General features: G+C 39.8%; 2 protein-coding genes across 3 annotated transcripts in view; one reads left to right on the top strand and one right to left on the bottom strand.

Moving 5' to 3' along the window:
* Positions 1 to 1,661: 1,661 nt before the first annotated feature.
* ccdc71 (coiled-coil domain containing 71) overlaps positions 1,662 to 17,395 on the bottom strand; it is a 29,833-nt gene continuing 14,099 nt past the window's right edge. For both annotated transcript variants that reach the window (XM_086293103.1, XM_086293104.1), the window contains exon 2: positions 1,662 to 5,460. In XM_086293103.1, the coding sequence (XP_086149229.1) occupies positions 4,377 to 5,450 (1,074 nt within the window). In that variant the 5' untranslated portion in view covers positions 5,451 to 5,460 and the 3' untranslated portion in view covers positions 1,662 to 4,376. The remainder of the gene's footprint in view (positions 5,461 to 17,395) is intronic.
* On the top strand, positions 11,831 to 14,445 carry LOC147331064 (E3 SUMO-protein ligase ZBED1-like). The gene is made up of 2 exons (XM_086294087.1): positions 11,831 to 12,856; positions 13,415 to 14,445. Exons 1-2 carry the CDS (start codon positions 12,013 to 12,015, stop codon positions 14,443 to 14,445), a joined length of 1,875 nt encoding a protein of 624 aa, XP_086150213.1. The 5' UTR covers positions 11,831 to 12,012.

Genomic DNA, 17,395 nt, shown 5'->3' with positions numbered 1-17,395 from the left:
CCAAGACTGAGCCAAGTGGCGCAAGAAATTCTGTCTATAAGAATTACAAACAGAATTGGTGACAAAGGGCAGCCCTGGTGGAGCCCATCCGCATTGGTTGTTTAAGGATCAAATGGTCCGTAGCAATGGGTAAAACACCCCATACTCCCAAAGCACCTCCCACAGGACACTCTGAGGGACACGGTCAAAAGCCTTCTCTAAATCCACAAAACACATATAGACTGGTTGGGCAAACTTCCATGCATCCTCAAGTATCCTTGAGAAGATAAAGAGCTGGTCCAGTGTTCCAGAACCAAGACAAAACTGCATTGTTCCTCCTGTATCAGAGGTTCGACTAACAGACGGACACTCCTTTCCAGCACCCTGGTATAGACTTTCCCAGGGAGGCTGAGGAGTGTGATCCCCCTATAGTTGGAACACACCCTCCGGCCCCTTTTCTTAAAGATGGGAATCACCACCCCGGTCTACCAGTCCAGAGGTACCGCCCCTGATCTCCACACAACATTGTAGAGATGTGTCAACCAAAACAGCCCTATAACAGCAGTGTCAGCATGGCCCCTCCCAAGAACCCTCAATTTCTACATGTATTTAAAATTAAGAGGTGGTCAACAGCACCAGAGATGAGGTTGAATAAACAGACCATCCTCTGGACGCCGTTTAGTATGCTCACCCCAAGACCCTATATGTATCCCTGTACACGCAGAGCTTGGTCCATATTGCCATTAATGACCGACCCATTTCCGGTGGGTGTTTTACTCCACCATGGTTGTCCTTTGTCACCAGTTCTGCTCAGAATATTTATGGAAATTTTCCAGATGTAGCCAGATTGCAGAAATTTTTTTTTGCTTTGGTGGCCTCATGGTGTTGTGTTTGCTTTTTGCAATGATCTGTTTCTGTTGGCTTCAGGTGGTGACAACAATTTTGAGGCAGAATTTCAAGCGGTGGGAAAGAAAATTGGCACCTCCAATTCAAGGCCATTATTATTGGCCAGAAAAGGTGAAGAGCCCACTTGAGATCAGGGAGGCGCTGCTTCCCCAGATGACGAGTTCTGAGTATTTGGAGGTTTTGATTATGAATGAAGGAAAAGTGAAGCAGGAGACTGAGCTATCACTTTTACAACAGTTCTGTACAGAATTTTCTTTACTCTGACGCTGCATTAATGTTTAGGTGAAGCTGTCGATTTACCAGCCAGTCAGTATTTCCACCTTCCTCCTATCCTGACTGCAAGTTCTAGTTACTGACCAAATGAATGAGATAGCATAAATTACTTTCCTCTAAAAATCTACCTGGCTCTTAATTAGAGATAGTGTAAGGAGCTTGATCATGCTGGAGAGAGATTCCCTCAGCTGGGAAGGCCTCAATATCCTTGAGGTGATGGCTGAGGAGAGCGATGTCTGAGCTTGTCTGCTTAAGACCGCTGCACCCACAACTTGACCCCACATAAGCAGCAGAAAAATGGAAAAATTCATAGAAACACATGGATATCGTTAATTAAATGTTGTGGCTCAACCATTAGAGGTTTTGATTTCCCCCCTCACAGCAAGATGTTTTAACACCACAGGATTTGAGTTAGGGTTACTAGATAAATATACAGGAAATGTCTGATCATAGGGCACCTGCGTTAGTGGACCTACAGGTGGATAAAAGACTGTACAGATACATTTCAGATCAGTTTTATTGAACAAAAACATTTTTCAAAGTTCATGTAGGAAATACAATATTATACAAGTGTTGCACAAACAAGACTAACAGAAAGCAGATCTAGAAAAGGGCATGAGCAAGACAGACCAATTGCGAGGGGGTACAACAAACCAGACTCCCAGAACAAAAAGTTCACCAGGACAGATGTGGGTAATCTGCAAAGACAGACGCCAGACAGCAGATGTGGTCTCAGTTCAAACAACGTGGGGATGTTTCCAATTCCTCAATCTTACTTTGTAACCTAAATTACATATTGCTAGATCAATCATCAAATTTAATGTGCTCTTTCTGCTACAGATCCCACATAAGAAAACAGCATTTGAACATCAGTGTTTTGGAAATCCAAAGACAGGTATTATTTACTGGGCTGGAGATTAAATTTGTCTATTTTCTTGGGATTGTACAGGCAGACAGTGGAATTTAAGTTACATTTTCTGGATTTAGAGCTTCATTTAATGGTCTTGCGTTCACTAAAAGCTTCAGAAAATCTATGGAGACTGACTTTAAGATCTTTTATGTATATCAAACTGATTTTTTTTTTTTTTTTTTTTTTAAGTTGGCACGCAACAATATTTGTCTAGTGGAATGTGGATTTCTGGAGGGAAATACAGATGTTTGTCACAACTAACATGAAAACAGATTCCTTACTTGCTCACAGTAGAAACCCTTTGGAAAGCACAAAAGGCGGTTTGGCGTGCTCATCCCAACCGGCAGACGAACTATCAGTCCCTCAACAGGAAGTTCCTGCTCTTAAATGCATCAAGTTGACTAAGAAGACGAGAAACTATGTTGCGCTAATCTTTTTGTTCAGCACCACCTTTGGAAGATTAGCACCTGTAGAGGAAACCAGTGTGGAGTTAAAAGAAATCAGATTTTCAGATATCTTCTAAATGAAGCAGCGGAAAAGACCATTAAAGACTTCCATGTCAGGAACAGGTGACAGTAAAGCACTGGCACACTGTCAAAGTGCATTTTGTTTAGTCAGAAGGTGGGCGACATCACTCAAATCAAAGCTGGGAAGTTTAAAAAAAAACAATTGGGCAAATTCAGCTTAACAAAATACAGAACATGAGTTCTGGTAGTAGATCAAACTTGCTGTAACACTGGACAGGAAACAAACTGCCCTGCCACTCAAGTAAACACATTCCACCACAAATGTCTCCAACTCAGTCAAACAAATGTGTTCCATCAGGACTCCTCTCTGTTTTCTGCCTGTTAGGTACTGGAAAACAGGAAACTGGAGCAGCAGCTGATCCTGAGTACATGCATTGGATATTTTTTCTTTTTTTTCCCCCTCATGTGAAATAGTTTTAACTCATGGGTATAAACCAGAGCCACGCACTAAGTAGAGGAAATGAAATTATTAATTAAAAATTATAAATCAAGTTGTATAACCTGGGTTTTAAATTTAGAAAACATGAGAAAATATTGAGATTTAAGCTTGAATTTTTTTACTATCAGAAATCTGTGTGGAATTATTATGCTTTTTCTCATTTGCTATAATAGGTTTACACCATTACATGATCAATTTAACCAAACATTTAAAAAATAAAAAATAAAAAATATCCCTTTAATCCCAGTGCACCAAGATGACTCCACTCTTGGCTTTGTGTGATGTAAGTGAGAGAGGATGTCCTTATAAGGCCATCTCCAACCCAGCTTTGGCTGGCTTTATCACAGTAAGTTAGATGTAAGTGGGTACTAGTTTTGCCAACTATGTGAAGGGCAGCCAATCAGAAGAAAGATGGCTTACAAACCATCTAGGTAAACTGGATGGTTTCAGATAGTGCACAAATGCTCAGTGTAATAAATAACTCAATTATTTTTATTATTTTGAACTGTGAACCATGCAAAGTTAGAATAAACTTTGAAGCTGGATATCACCATAACCGGTACCTTCAAAAAGACTGATAACAAGACCTGAGAACTCTTCCATACTCATTTTCTTCAACCAATTCATATTTTGTCATTTTAAGACAAAGATTATTTAATGGTCATTTTATTTTTGTTTACTGATTCTCTAAACCTAAGGAACACTTTGTGATGGTCTCTAGTTTTAAATGTTTGGTTCAATGCTGTACTCATGCACAGAACACCGTCCTGATTTCCAGCAGAAACAAAAACTTCACAGAAGGAAGACACAATTCCCCTCCTTTAATTTAGTTTATTTATAGAAATTAAACAGCGGTGGTTATCTCAGCACTAGCTTCACTTTTTTCCTTCTTTCCAGTGGTGTTGCAGAGTGACATAGCAAGTTGGAAACAAAAAAGAAAGACGAAACAACCTTTATATTTAAATTAAAAAAAAAAAAAAAAAAAAAAAAATGGCGCTCTACTTCAAATGAGTTTAAATACTCTACACCGTTAAAGGTGCTGATTCTGGTACAAGCTCACTTATGTCCCAAACAACTCAAAGCAAAGAAGGATGTTTGCTTGAAGTGTTGCGTAGCATAAACAAACATCAACAGTGAAAATGTACCAGCATTTGGCCAATAGTCATTTCCCAGCCTGCTAGGAAAATACCACCTAACTTCAAATGCCTTTAAATCCCAGATGTCTCCATCAGGAACCAGCAGTTCCACAAACAGATCAACATCTTGTCAATCTTCAACACCGGATACCTCCCGGTGGAGGCTACTGTAAAACACTAAAATCTGCTAAAAGAAACAGGAATTGTCACTTGTTCTGGTATCTGAAGCCTCTCAGCACATGGTTGAGAGGTTGGATCTGAATCACTGGGGAAAGGTTGACCTGTAGTATCTTCTGCGCTTTTCTGCAGGCCTCTTCCACAGACCGAGAGTCATCTACCTTTATCACTTTCCCTCTAAAACTTTTCTTGTCCTTCCAACTATTTCTCTGCCGGGTTGGGTTGTTCAGATCCTTGGGGCCATGAACGTCTCTATGGAGACCATTGCTCCTCCAGCCGTTGCTGGTCAGCTCTGTGTCAGTCTGTGGGAATGCCCGACCATTAGCATACAAAACCGGTGCAGAGTCTCCAATTAGAGCACCATCTAGTCGGATAGGGCAGGACAGAGTCTTCTGGCTGAACAAGGCCACAGCTTTGGTGGGTGCCCCGCCACCGTTCTGAGAAGGCTGAGAAGGTATTCCTGAAATCGCTGGCGGGTACTGTTGCTGTAAAAAGCCACTAGAGGCCACCTCAGAGGATGAGTGTGGAGTAGTGTGGATTTGGAGTCTGGCTGTGTGGAAGCCAGATAGACCTTCAATACTGGTCAGTCTGAGGCACGGCTGCATGTCCACATTTGAATTTGCCACAATCCGACTGGGTGTCCTGCTACAAACGATAATGCGATGGTCCACCAATGGTTCTGGAGGGCGAATGCCTTGAATCCTGGGGTTGCTCCTCTCAGAGGTGTTCCAGGATGGGTGAACTTCCCTCTTCTTGGTCAGAGGCCTTCTCCTCCGCCTCTTAGCTGTGGGTTTGACATTCCTGTTTGGTGGTCTCAGCATGTCCTCAGTCAGGGGTTGGCTTGTGCACGACCGGTAGTCATACACATCCTTGCTGCGAAGCACGGTGGGCTTGTGACCCTCCTCACTTAGCTCCTGCAGGAAGGTGACAAGCTCCTCAGTGCTTGAAAGGTCACGGGACATTGGGCTGAGAATCTTCAAAGCATCTAGGAGGACATTATGTCCTGCTGATGAGATCCGGGACCAGGAATGAACAGCCCTCCGCTCTTCATTAGCAAACACCAATGGCCGGCCGACCGTGGAACATTGTGCCTCATAAGCCATGACTTGAATTCTGTCAGGAGAAAAAATTACCACATTTGATCAAAACAAATTGCAGAAAACAATGATTCAAGAATTATAACCGATACAGACAGATCAATGCCTCAAGTCCTACTCCACATCGTTTTTGACCAGAAAATATACGTTAACTTGCCCATCAAACATGTAGAGCTCTCTTTTCTCTGCACAATACTGCCAAAATTAAAATTATGCCCTTGTCTCTGTGTTTCCATTACAATTACATTAAATCCCTATAAATGGTCCGTAAAACTTATTACTGGCACCATTAAAAGATTGAAGATTTAGCTATCATGTAATTTAATGATAAAGCAATGTCAGGCTTTAAAATAAATATTTATACCATACATTTTAGATCTTCAACATCTCGACATCTCCATTTTATTGTGAGAGGTTGATGCTACATATAAACATTATCACTGACAGCAAAAGAGTTTAAAGAAATTTGGGAACTTCTAGTACCACTGAATTAATAATCTAAGTCTGTGTAAATACAATTAGGTCAGTTAGTTTGGACAATGCCAAATTTGGTTTGTTAAATAATTTTGACTTCATTCATCATTTGCAAAACTGATCATATGCTGTCTGATCAGTTTTGCAGCATTTGCCTGATTTTGAGGAGCGAGAACAACCCTGGGCACTTTACAATTCATCTTGCTGGTTCTCACACCGTTTTTTTTCCCCAGTCTCAAACTGGGGCAAACTGACTACAAGAACTGCAAATGCTGCATCATCTTTATCATCTGTACATTTTTTAGATTCTGTACTGTCCATGCATGGGAAGTCATCTACCATTGTGCTATCTCCTGGGCCTGGATGCTGTGACCTTCGGACTCCTGCAGCTGAGCTCACAGTGAGATGTTTTGATAAGAGGCGCCTGAACATAAAATGTTAACATCAGTATGTACTGCTGCAGCTGCGAACACATGGGCTGGAGACTTTTAATAGGCAGATTAATGCTTGAGGGAGAAGTCAGTTTACTGACAGCAGCAGTGTAATCAGACATCACTATACAGCTGGAACAGCAAATATTGAGAGCTGGCTCGTTATTAGACAATATCAACCTTCAGAGCCACCTTACCACCTTTATACCTCTTCAGATCAAGCCTCGTTATGCACTTTGGAAACCAGGGCATAAAGACAGACAAAAAAAAAAAAAAAAAAAAAAAAAAAAAAAAACTAATATGAATAAATAAAGGTTTACAATATTTCAAGACATGAAATGGCCAAACAATTTATCTGCAGCACTACATAGCAAAAAGTCAGAAACAACATATTTCTGTGAACACACCCAGTTTGTAGAAATACTGCTATACTTGTACATTGTGTTTTCTGAAAAGAACTAGACACTGCTATTCTATAGCAATGAGACCAAATGGTGTATATGGGTCATGCCATGTAATAGTTTCCACCTGGCTCCTTAAACTGAGAACTTTAAATGTGTTTATCAGCTGAGGTGGTGTAATTTAATCATTTCAACCAAAAATTATGATACAAGATTAAAAACATGATTTGATATAATTTTATATAAATAAAATTGAATTGAACACTTGTTTAATGAAGAGTGAGTGCTTGAAGTGTTAAAGAAAGTGGTTTCACTTCCTGCTGCCACTAAGACAGGAAATCATTCTTTCTTCATGCAACAGCTCTCAACAGCGCAGTACATTTGTCTAGCAGAGAAACATCTGCTCTCTCATGCTAATGTGCCATTTCAACCCTGAACTGCTACTACACTGCAAAAGTCTTACTTATTCATCACTGAAATAAATATAACAACTGTAGGTTTCTCTTTGAGTTAACTTCAGTAGTTACTTCAGCAATTACTTCCTCCAAACAATTGACGTGCCTTTTAGACCCCATTCCTTTGAGACTGCTCAAAGACGTCGTACTATTAATGCTTCAAGCTTACATATGCTCAACCTCTTTATATTAATCCAGTGCGTACCACAGGCCTTCAAGCTGGCAGTAGATCTCACCATAGTGAAGCTTAAATGATTTCATAGCCTCAGAGTGGACTCCGCTCTGTGCTGTAGGTATTTAAAGATACTTCACCGTTTTGAATGATATTGATCTAATGATCTCAAATAAGTCCTTTTTTTTTCTCCTTTTTTAAAATACATAAGGCAAATTAAATTCCACACTGGTCTTCACCGGGATCAACGTAACACTTCCCTTTGGCAGTGTTATCAGAAGGCATGGCATATATTTTATTACTATGCAGACGACTTGCAGCTTTATCTATCCATGAACCCAGACGACACACACCAATTAGTTAAACTCCCAGTATGTTGTTAAAACATAAAAACCTGGATGACTTATAAATTTTTAATGCAAGTTATTTTTTTAAATTCACAAAAAACTTAAGTCATTATTCTTGGCCAAAAATGTTTGTGTCCGATTCTTATTCTGGATGGTATTACCTTGGCCAGCAGTAAGAGTACTGAGAGGGACCATCAAGCGATAATATTTCTCCGATACAGACGTCTCTTTATTGGCTCCCTGTTAAATCCATAATAGAATCAAGAAATCCTTAACTCATCCAAGGTCTTGAATAATCAGGTCCCATCTTATCTTAAAGTCCTCATAGTATCATATCACCCCAAGAGAGCACTTCTTTCAGTGGGAGTCACTTTGTCTTCAGTCAAGTTACTAGAATGAAGAAGTTAGTTGGATGAGAGACGAAATGCTTCTCCACTGAAAACACTACATCCAGATGAACAGATTCAACTTTTTTTTTTTTAAATATATCCTTACCTGGATGATTGAGCAAGCATGAAGACATTAGGCTTAAAACTTCCCCTTTCCATAAAGCATGTAGTTAGCACTGGTTCAGGTAACTCTGAATTCTCCCCCAATGACACTGCAAAGCCTAGGCTACTGGCTGTCCTGTGACTCTCCATTTTTTAATTAGTTATTATTCATCTCCAATTCTCTTCTACAATTTGTCTTTTGTCCTTCTTTCTTTGTTAGGTAGATAAAATAGAAGAATAGGATTTAAAATTCAAAATAATTATCACGATAATTCAAAATACTGTTTGGGCTTCTTTTGTAGGTATACAGTGGAAGTAACACAAATTATGTCGCTTTTATCGGCACCTAGTAATTAAAACCTTAAAGAACACAGCTAAAGGCTGTCAGCCTCTGTAACCATTTGCTTCCAAGTGACTAAATTTATACCCACATTCCAGAAGTGTGTGATTTACCATCAGCTTGAGAGCAATTTTATGTGTTTTGGTACTGCAAACTGTGGTCTAACAAGGCTACTGGAATAATGACTGCTGCATGCTGAAACACCAGCCCATTTTCTTTCTTTAATAGTCAGCTCTACAGCTCTGACTTGCCACTGCTTGCTACATGGTAGTTACTCATCTAGGTTAAACACATGAGACCATGTTTCACTGAAACAAGTCCTACCAAATTGCCAACTGTGTTTATCAACCTCACCTTAAGGCAAGGCAAGGCAAGGCAAGTTTATTTGTATAGCACAATTCAACAACAAGGTGATTCAAAGTGCTTTACAGAGACATTAGAAACAAGAACAAATAAAAAGCATGATTTAAAATTGATTAAAACAAGCAAATAAACTAACTAACTAATTAACAAACAAACAAACAAACAAACAAACAAACAAACAAACAAACAAAACAGTATATAAAATCAAAACAGATAAAATCAGAACAGTAGATAAAATCAGTAGTTAAATGTAAGTTTTGAAATTTAAGCTTAAAGTGTGGATTTGGTGCTTTATTCAAATGCAGCTGAGAACAGGTGAGTCTTCAACCTGAATTTAAATAAACTGAGTGTTTCAGCTGATCTGAGGCTTTCTGGGAGTTTGTTCCAGATATAAGGAGCATAAAAGCTGAATGCAGCTTCTCCGTGTCTGGTTCTGACTCTGGGAACTGATAAAAGACCGGATCCAGATGACCTGAGGGATCTGGATGGTTCATACTGGGTCAGGAGGTCATTGATGTATTTTGGTCCTAAACCATTCAGAGCTTTATAGACCAGCATCATAACTTTAAAGTCTATCCTCTGACGGACAGGCAGCCAGTGTAAGGACCTCAGAGCTGGACTGATGTGGTCCACTTTTTTGGTCTTAGTGAGGACTCGAGCAGCAGAGTTCTGAATGAGCTGTAGTTGTCTGACTGATTTTTTAGGTAGACCTGTAAAGATGCTGTTACAGTAATCAAGCCTACTAAAGATGAATGCATGGACTAGTTTTTCCAGGTCCTGTTGAGACATCAGATCTTTTATCCTTGATATATTCTTGAGGTGATAGTAAGCTGACTTTGTTATTGTCTTAATGTGTTTTTCTAAGTTTAGGTCTGCATCCATCACTACACCCAAATTTCTCGCCTGGTTTGTGGTTTTTAGATGTATAGATTGAAGTTCTCTGGTGACCTGTAATCGTTTTTCTTTGGCGCCAAAGACTATTACCTCAGTTTTGTTTTTGTTTAGCTGGAGAAAATTGTGGCACAACCAGTCATTGATTTCCTCAATGCATTTACCAAGAGCCTGTACAGGGCCTCGGTCTCCTGGTGACATTGTGATATATATTTGTGTGTCATCTGCATAGCTGTGATAGTTTATTTTGTTGTTGTTTATAATCTGTGCCAGTGGGAGCATGTAGATGTTAAACAGAAGGGGTCCCAAGATGGAACCATGGGGAACTCCACATGTGATACTTGTCTGCTCAGATGTGAAGTTACCTATTGATACAAAGTATTTCCTGTTTTCTACGTATGTTTTGAACCAGTTTAGTACAGTTCCTGAAAGACCTGTCCAGTTCTCCAGTCGTTTGAGTAATATGTTGTGGTCAACTGTATCAAATGCTGCACTGAGATCCAGTAAAACTAGGACTGACATTTTTCCACTGTCTGTATTCAGACATATGTCATTAAACACTTTGGTCAGAGCGGTTTCAGTGCTGTGGTTCTGTCTAAAACCTGACTGGAAGGCATCGTAGCAATTATTCTGTTTTAAGAAGTAACTGAGCTGTTGAGAAACTGCTTTTTCAATGATCTTACTTAAAAACGGGAGATTTGAGATCGGCCTGTAGTTGTTCATTTGTGTCTTGTCAAGATTGTCCTTTTTCAGTATAGGTTTGATTACAGCAGTTTTTAGTGATTCTGGAAACACACCTGATAATAAAGAAAAGTTGACGATCTGTAACAGGTCTGACTCTAAAGTCTTTGAGACCTTTTTGAAAAAACTTGTTGGCAGGACATCTAAACAGCAGGAGGAGGAGTTCAGTTTACCTAAGATGTCCTCCAGGTCTTTGCTGTTAATAGGTTGAAACTGTTTCATGGTGTTTAAACAGCTTTTTGGTGGACACAGTACATATCCTGGATCTGCTGTTGATGTACCAATTGCTTGTCTAATTTTTTGGATTTTTTCAGTGAAGAATTTGGCAAAGTCATTGCAGGCCATGGTCGAATGAAGTTCAGCTGCCACTGACACAGGAGGGTTTGTTAGCCTGTCAACTGTAGAAAATAAGACCCGAGCATTATGGCTGTTTTTAGTGATGATGTCAGAGAAGTAGGACCTCCTTGCATTCCTCAGTTGTAAATTATAATTGTGAAGTTTCTCTTTATAAATGTCATAATGAACCTGGAGGTTTGTTTTTCTCCATCTGCGCTCAGCTTTCCTACACTCTCTTTTTTCTTTTTTCACCAGTGTGGAGTTTCTCCATGGAGACTTTTTCCTTCCAGAGATAACCTTCACCTTAATGGGAGCAATAGTGTCCATTACATTTAACATGTTAGCATTGAAGCTATTGACGAGCTCATTGACTGACCCTCTGGGCAGGTCAGGTGTTAATGGGAAGACCTGGTTAAAAATTGCACTACTGTGTTCAGTTATACACAGTTTTGTGATCACTGTTGTTGATATATTTGTGTGGGCTGAGATTTTACTTTCAAAGAAAACACAGTAATGATCAGACAGGCCCACATCAGACACAGTAACCTTTGAAATGCTCAGGCCTTTCGGTCAAGAGTTTTTAGCAGCTGTATAAAGCCCTCTTGTTCCACAGTTGAGATGGGGACCATGTCTTTAACATCAGCTAGTTTTGCTTAAGCTTATCTGTACTTTGATATGCAAACTGTTGCATGCTAACAACACTTTCTAAAAGGTTACTAATAACACTTATAGGTGCAAAAAACACTGGCAATGGAAAATACAGTATTTCTGTTTTTGCTAAATTTTAAACATCTGCAAAGACTTTTTTAAATTTTCAGCGTGGGTTCTTAGTCTCATTTTCTGAGCCTTTCATTGGTGATTCACGTCTTTAGTCCACTCTGTATGCTCGTATGGGTCTAACTAGTGCTGGGCGATATATCGATTTTTTAAAAAATATCGATATATTTTTATACAAGACATAAGCTGTGACAATATCGTTTATATCGATATAGTCTATGTTGCGTTATAATTACACTTGTGGAGCCGCTATTTTGCCTCTCTCTCGTCTGGGTTTGTTTGCCCCGCCTCTCACCCTCACTGAACACAAACCCCCTCCCCCATCGCTAAACCTCCAGTTGGCAACAAGATGGACACAGGAGCTAGCGAAGAGGAGCTCGTCGGAAAAAAGAAAACCAATGGCTCAATTATTTGGAGATGGTTCGGGTTCAAAGTGTCAGATGAGCAGCAGAATAATGTATTCTGTAGAGAATGTCGAAAAAGCGTCGCAACGAAAGGTTCGAGCACCACTAATCTTTACCACCATTTACAACTGCGCCATAAAGTGCAGTATGAAGAGTGTGTGAAATTGCGTGCTGTAGCCCAGACCGCAAAGTCTTCCGAGGTTCCTGCCGTGAAACAGACCACCTTACAACACTCATATACTCGTGCTGTGCCATATGATACAAAAAGTGAGAAGTGGGGGGAAATTACTAAAGCAGTGGCCTATCATATTGCTAAAGACATGGTCCCCATCTCAACTGTGGAACAAGAGGGCTTTATACAGCTGCTAAAAACTCTTGACCGAAGATACCAGTTACCGAGCCGGAAATACTTCACCAGAGAAGCACTGCCAAAAATGTATACTGATGTTAGACAGAGTCTCGCTGCCCAGCTCACCAAAGTGTCTCACTTCGCACTGACAACCGACATGTGGTCCAGCAGGACATGCGAGCCATATATGAGTGTGACTATACATTTCATGGAAGACTGGGAACTGAAAACTGCCTGTCTCCAGACCAGCTACTTTCCTCAAGACCACACCGGAGAGCATATAGCTGAAGCCCTGCAGGATGTGCTCAAAACCTGGAAGCTCAACCCGACGGGACTGGTTGCTATAACAACTGACAACGGGGCTAATATTGTCAAGGCGGTTCAACTGAACAAGTGGTCGAGGATCCAGTGTTTTGGTCACAGGCTTCATCTGGCCATTGGTAAGTGCAATACTGAATTTTTTGATTTGGAAAAAAAAACGCTAATAAATGAAAAGTGTATAGAGTCTCTTGTAGAGCTAAACATGCCTATGGACCACAAGACAAATATTTTTATAAGTCATAGCCAGCATATACATCTATCACTTAGAAATCGAAAGTTAGTTGAACAAATAAATAAACTATCCCTATTAAATCCAATAAACGTATTGGGGTGTATTTGTCTTTGTATTAGATTGAGTTGTGACACTAAATGAGGACCACAGCTGAGACAAGACAGGGATACATTTTTAAATACATAGTGAGATTAAAAGGTGTAAAAAAAAAAAAAAAACGAAAAAAAACATGTTCTAATCATTTGGTGATCTGGTGATTTTACCAAGATAGTTTAACTAGAACCATTTCTAGGTTATACAATACACGACACATTTTGCAAATATTGTTAAGTCTTATGCATCACATTCTATACAACTGAGATGGATGTTAATTTGCCTTTGAGTGATTTGCATCTTAACATAACAATTAAAGTGATTTTAAAAGTTTGTATTTTGTGTGTCACAGGACATGCTATGGATGATGCCCGCATTACCCGGGCTATTTCTCTGTGTAAGAAAGTCGTCAGCAGCTTCTCCTACAGCTGGAGGAAGAGAAGAGAGCTGGCTGAAGTGCAAATACAGCTGGGTCTTCCAAGTCACCAGCTACTCACAGAGGCAACAACTCGCTGGGGATCAAGGCTTCTCATGATAGAGAGAGTTCTGGAGCAGGAAAGAGCACTTTCTAAAGTCCTCTCTGTCGACATGAAAACCAGACCTCTAGTCCCTACTTGGCAGGACATAGAGGTCCTGGAAGCAGTTCAGAAAGCTCTCAAACCCTGTCAGGACTTCACTGATGCACTTTCAGGAGAGAAGTATGTGACCCTGTCCTATGTCAGACCTGTGCTACACCTGTTTAACACTAGTCTCCTGGCACCTGGAGAGGAGGATAGTGAGCTGTGTAAATCCATCAAGACCCGCATTGTGGATTACCTCAACAATAAATATGCTGATCCATCCACCAGTGACCTGTTGGACATGGCTTCTTTTGTGGATCCACGGTTCAGGGCGAAATACATCCCTAGTGAGAAGATTAATGCACTAAAACATAAACTCATCTTGGAGGCAGAGTCTCTGCTCAGCTATCAGGGTACGTGTTTGTCTGAGCTGACTGATCCAGCCGTGCCTGAGTCTGCAGACCAAGAAGAAGCAGCAGTAGGACACACAGCTAAAAAAAAGAGATCACTGGCAAGCTTCTTCCAGCACAGCACAGCCACCAACACTGGTTTCACAAAAAGGGAAGCAATCGAAAATGAATTTTCTAGCTACCTGTTGTCAGTTTGTGTAGAGAGTGATGCTGACCCTCTCAAATGGTGGAAGGAACATGAAGTTGCCTTTCCAGCACTGAGCCTCCTGGCCAAGAAATATCTTTGTGCGCCAGCTACCAGCTCCCCTTCTGAAAGGATTTTTAGTTGCAGTGGAAACATTGTAACCTGCCACAGGGCATCGTTGAAGCCTGATAATGTTGACAGATTAGTTTTCCTGGCACAAAATCTGTAAGCTGTACAGTTGTTGGCCTTGCTTGTTTGTGTTCTTTCTATATTGTTATTGTCATTGGAGATTTGCACAAAGACCCACTGACCAAAGAATGTAATTTTGTTAATTTCATTCAATCTGTTTACATGTTTGGTTTTTTGCACAAAGTACCAGATGATTGTTCAGCAATACACACAAAGAAGCACTTTAGAAAACTTTAATTCAGTGTAAGCACTTTTTAAAGAGCAAGATGCCTTTGTTATTTTAGATCTGCATCTTTTTAGTTTACATTTTACATTTAGTTTACAATTTTTAGCTTTTTGTTATGTATGAAAAGAAAAAAAATGGAGCATTATTATTTAATAAATGCTGACAATTTATTTTTGACAATTTTTTCGTGTACATCTACAGTTGTATCTTAATAAAAGTTACATCTGTGACATCTGGGACAAGTACCTTTGACCAAGAACTCTCTTTTTGTTCTTACTTTATGGGATTAAAAAAATATCGAGATATCTTATATCGCCATCCAGCTAAAAAATATCGAGATATGAATTTTGGTCCATATCGCCCAGCTCTAGGTCTAACTGTTTCACTCCTTTGATTTTTTTCCTCTTGCCTTTTTTTTTTTGCCTTTTTGTCAAGTCTTTGTACGGACCTGCCGTGTTCTCCTTCGTTTTGTACATAACTGTTTCTGGGGCAAATAAAATGCAAGTATGGATTAAAACCGCAGAATTAATGGTTACCAGTGCTGGAAATGCTAGCGCTTGATGCAGTGTTTTGATTTTCCTGCCACTCGTACCTACAATGCAACGCGCGAAAGTCACGTGGTCTGTCGATCTCTATAGAGACAGTAAACAGTAACAACATGTAGCAAAGGTCATCAACCAACTGCAATGACTTAAGTTTTTAACTACATGAGAAACTCTTAAATTAGTTGACAAAAAAAGCAAAACATAAAAAAAAAACCACATTCTTTTTTAAACTGCAGGGTGCATTACTAAAAGTGCTAAAATGCCTTTAAACTTGGGTATTATGTAACTTTCTCCAGTTCTATCTCAATGGTTCAACACCAGAGCGATTGACTTGAAATGCTTCAGTTGGCTGCAAGTCCCCTGAAACTTACTTTGTTTCTCTGAGGACCTAGACGATTTGAGTGTTCAGCTGACGTTTTAATGATCACATGATGCGTGGCAGAGGTAGTGATCTCAAACACTGCCGCACATACACAAAACCCTTTGTCTTTTTAACCTAGAATGCCCCCCCAAATGCTAAACAGACATTTTTAACCACTACTGGCTTTAGGTTTCATTTTTGGCAGAGTAAAAAGACCATTAACTTGAATGGAAAGCCACCAAGTTTCAAACAGAATTGTGACAGACATTTGATGCGCTTTGTCTTCAAAATACCAAAATTGTGCCCACCCGTATGTTTTGCTCCAATACTAGTATTTAAACCAATTCCAACAGTTATCTCTTGTGGAAAAATAGTGAACAGTGAACTTAAAGATTAAGATGTTAAGTTATAAAGCAGAGCTTGATATTTCAAAGCATTTTCCAAATCAAAGTTACATCGGAGACAAAATATACCCTAAATATATATAACCAAGCCCAACTCACACACAAAAAAAAAAAAATTTTGAAAGAAAACCCCACACACACACACACAACACATAAAAAAGGAAGAAGAGGAATCTAATACACGATCTAAGCACACCCTGGATGTGCTTTAGTCGACTGTGAGATTACTAGAACACAGACTACTACCAAATGAAAGGACTGGTTGCCTATTTGGTTGATGCCGTTTCACTTGCAGGTTTCATTCAGAGTGAAAATGCAGCTGCAAGCAGCCGATGCAGCTGTGTGGTTATAGAGCAGTAAGTCTAAGCAGGCCGATACAAACGTCCGGGATTGGCCAGTTAACCAGTGAACAAGAAGTGCTTCATTTGATGCGCCAGAGCAGACACTCAAAGACAAAGTAGCCAGTGACAATAAAGCCAACTTGACTTGACAGATCGCATCCAAGTTCATGCTGTATACCAAAATTATGAGTATTATTCAAACAATACTGTAGCAGCAGTAGATTTAAAGTATGCAGATTTTTCTTCTGTGCTGTAAGAACTTAAGACATCACTCAACACTTATCTGCTGTCAATCATTCTGCTTGGTACTGCCTAGGAGGTGATAAAGATGTTTTTCCACACCTGAATGGTTTAATTTGGTGAAAACAAAACAAACAACAAAATCTGACTCATGATTAAGTTAGTACAGCTTGTTTGGAAAGCTGAGAAAGCTAGAACAACCGGATTACCCCATGAAATACAAGAACTTGACTTAAGCAGAGTTGGAACAGATATCTAAACCTTTGCTAGCAAAGCTGCAAAAGCAACAAGTACGTTTAAGCAACCTTTACACATCCAGGGAACAAAACAACAAAAATGGGACAAAGTAGCAGGTGTTAAAAGTGATTGCTGTCAAAATCTGATAGGACAAAATGTCAGACTTTTTAAGCGGATGCAAAATAATATGGCTGAAAAGAACCCGGAACTGAAACTGGTATTTTTGCATTATAAGCGGGAGGTGTTCTGCAAGTCGGTGCTAAAGTTATGTCAGCAACATTTTAATTAACTAACTAAAACAGTTAGCTTCATCAAAGCCATGGCACTGAACCCCAGACAGTTTGTTGCACTTTTGAAGGAGCATGAGTCTGAACATGGTGACATAAGCTACCACAAAGCCTCAGGTAGCTCAGCCTGGGCGAAGTGCTCAAGAGGACATTAACAATCAGGAATAGATAGATTTGGTGAAAACTACCCTCTCTCACTCACACACAGTAGACATTACAGCAGTACTGCAACTGAAGACCCTTTTATGGTCTCTACCTTACAATATAGAGAACGCTGAGCTAGGGCTGTTCGATATAACGATATATATCGGATGACGATATAAAAACGTCCAATGTTTCATTTTACGCT

This window comes from Aulonocara sp. 'chitande type north' Nkhata Bay, linkage group LG5 (assembly GCF_057382095.1).
Source record: "Aulonocara sp. 'chitande type north' Nkhata Bay isolate Kocher_YH1m ecotype deep benthic linkage group LG5, A_spYH_male_GT1.1, whole genome shotgun sequence".
Lineage (NCBI taxonomy): Eukaryota > Metazoa > Chordata > Actinopteri > Cichliformes > Cichlidae > Aulonocara > Aulonocara sp. 'chitande type north' Nkhata Bay.
Note: the sequence above shows the minus strand (reverse complement) of the source record. Positions and strands in the feature narration are given on the sequence as shown.

Coding starts and splice junctions, on each gene's coding strand:
- LOC147331064 (XM_086294087.1), top strand. CDS start 12,013: ATGGACACAGGAGCTAGCGAAGAGGAGCTCGTCGGAAAAAAGAAAACC. Junction 12,857..13,414: donor CAGGCTTCATCTGGCCATTG/GTAAGTGCAATA, acceptor TGTGTGTCACAG/GACATGCTATGGATGATGCC.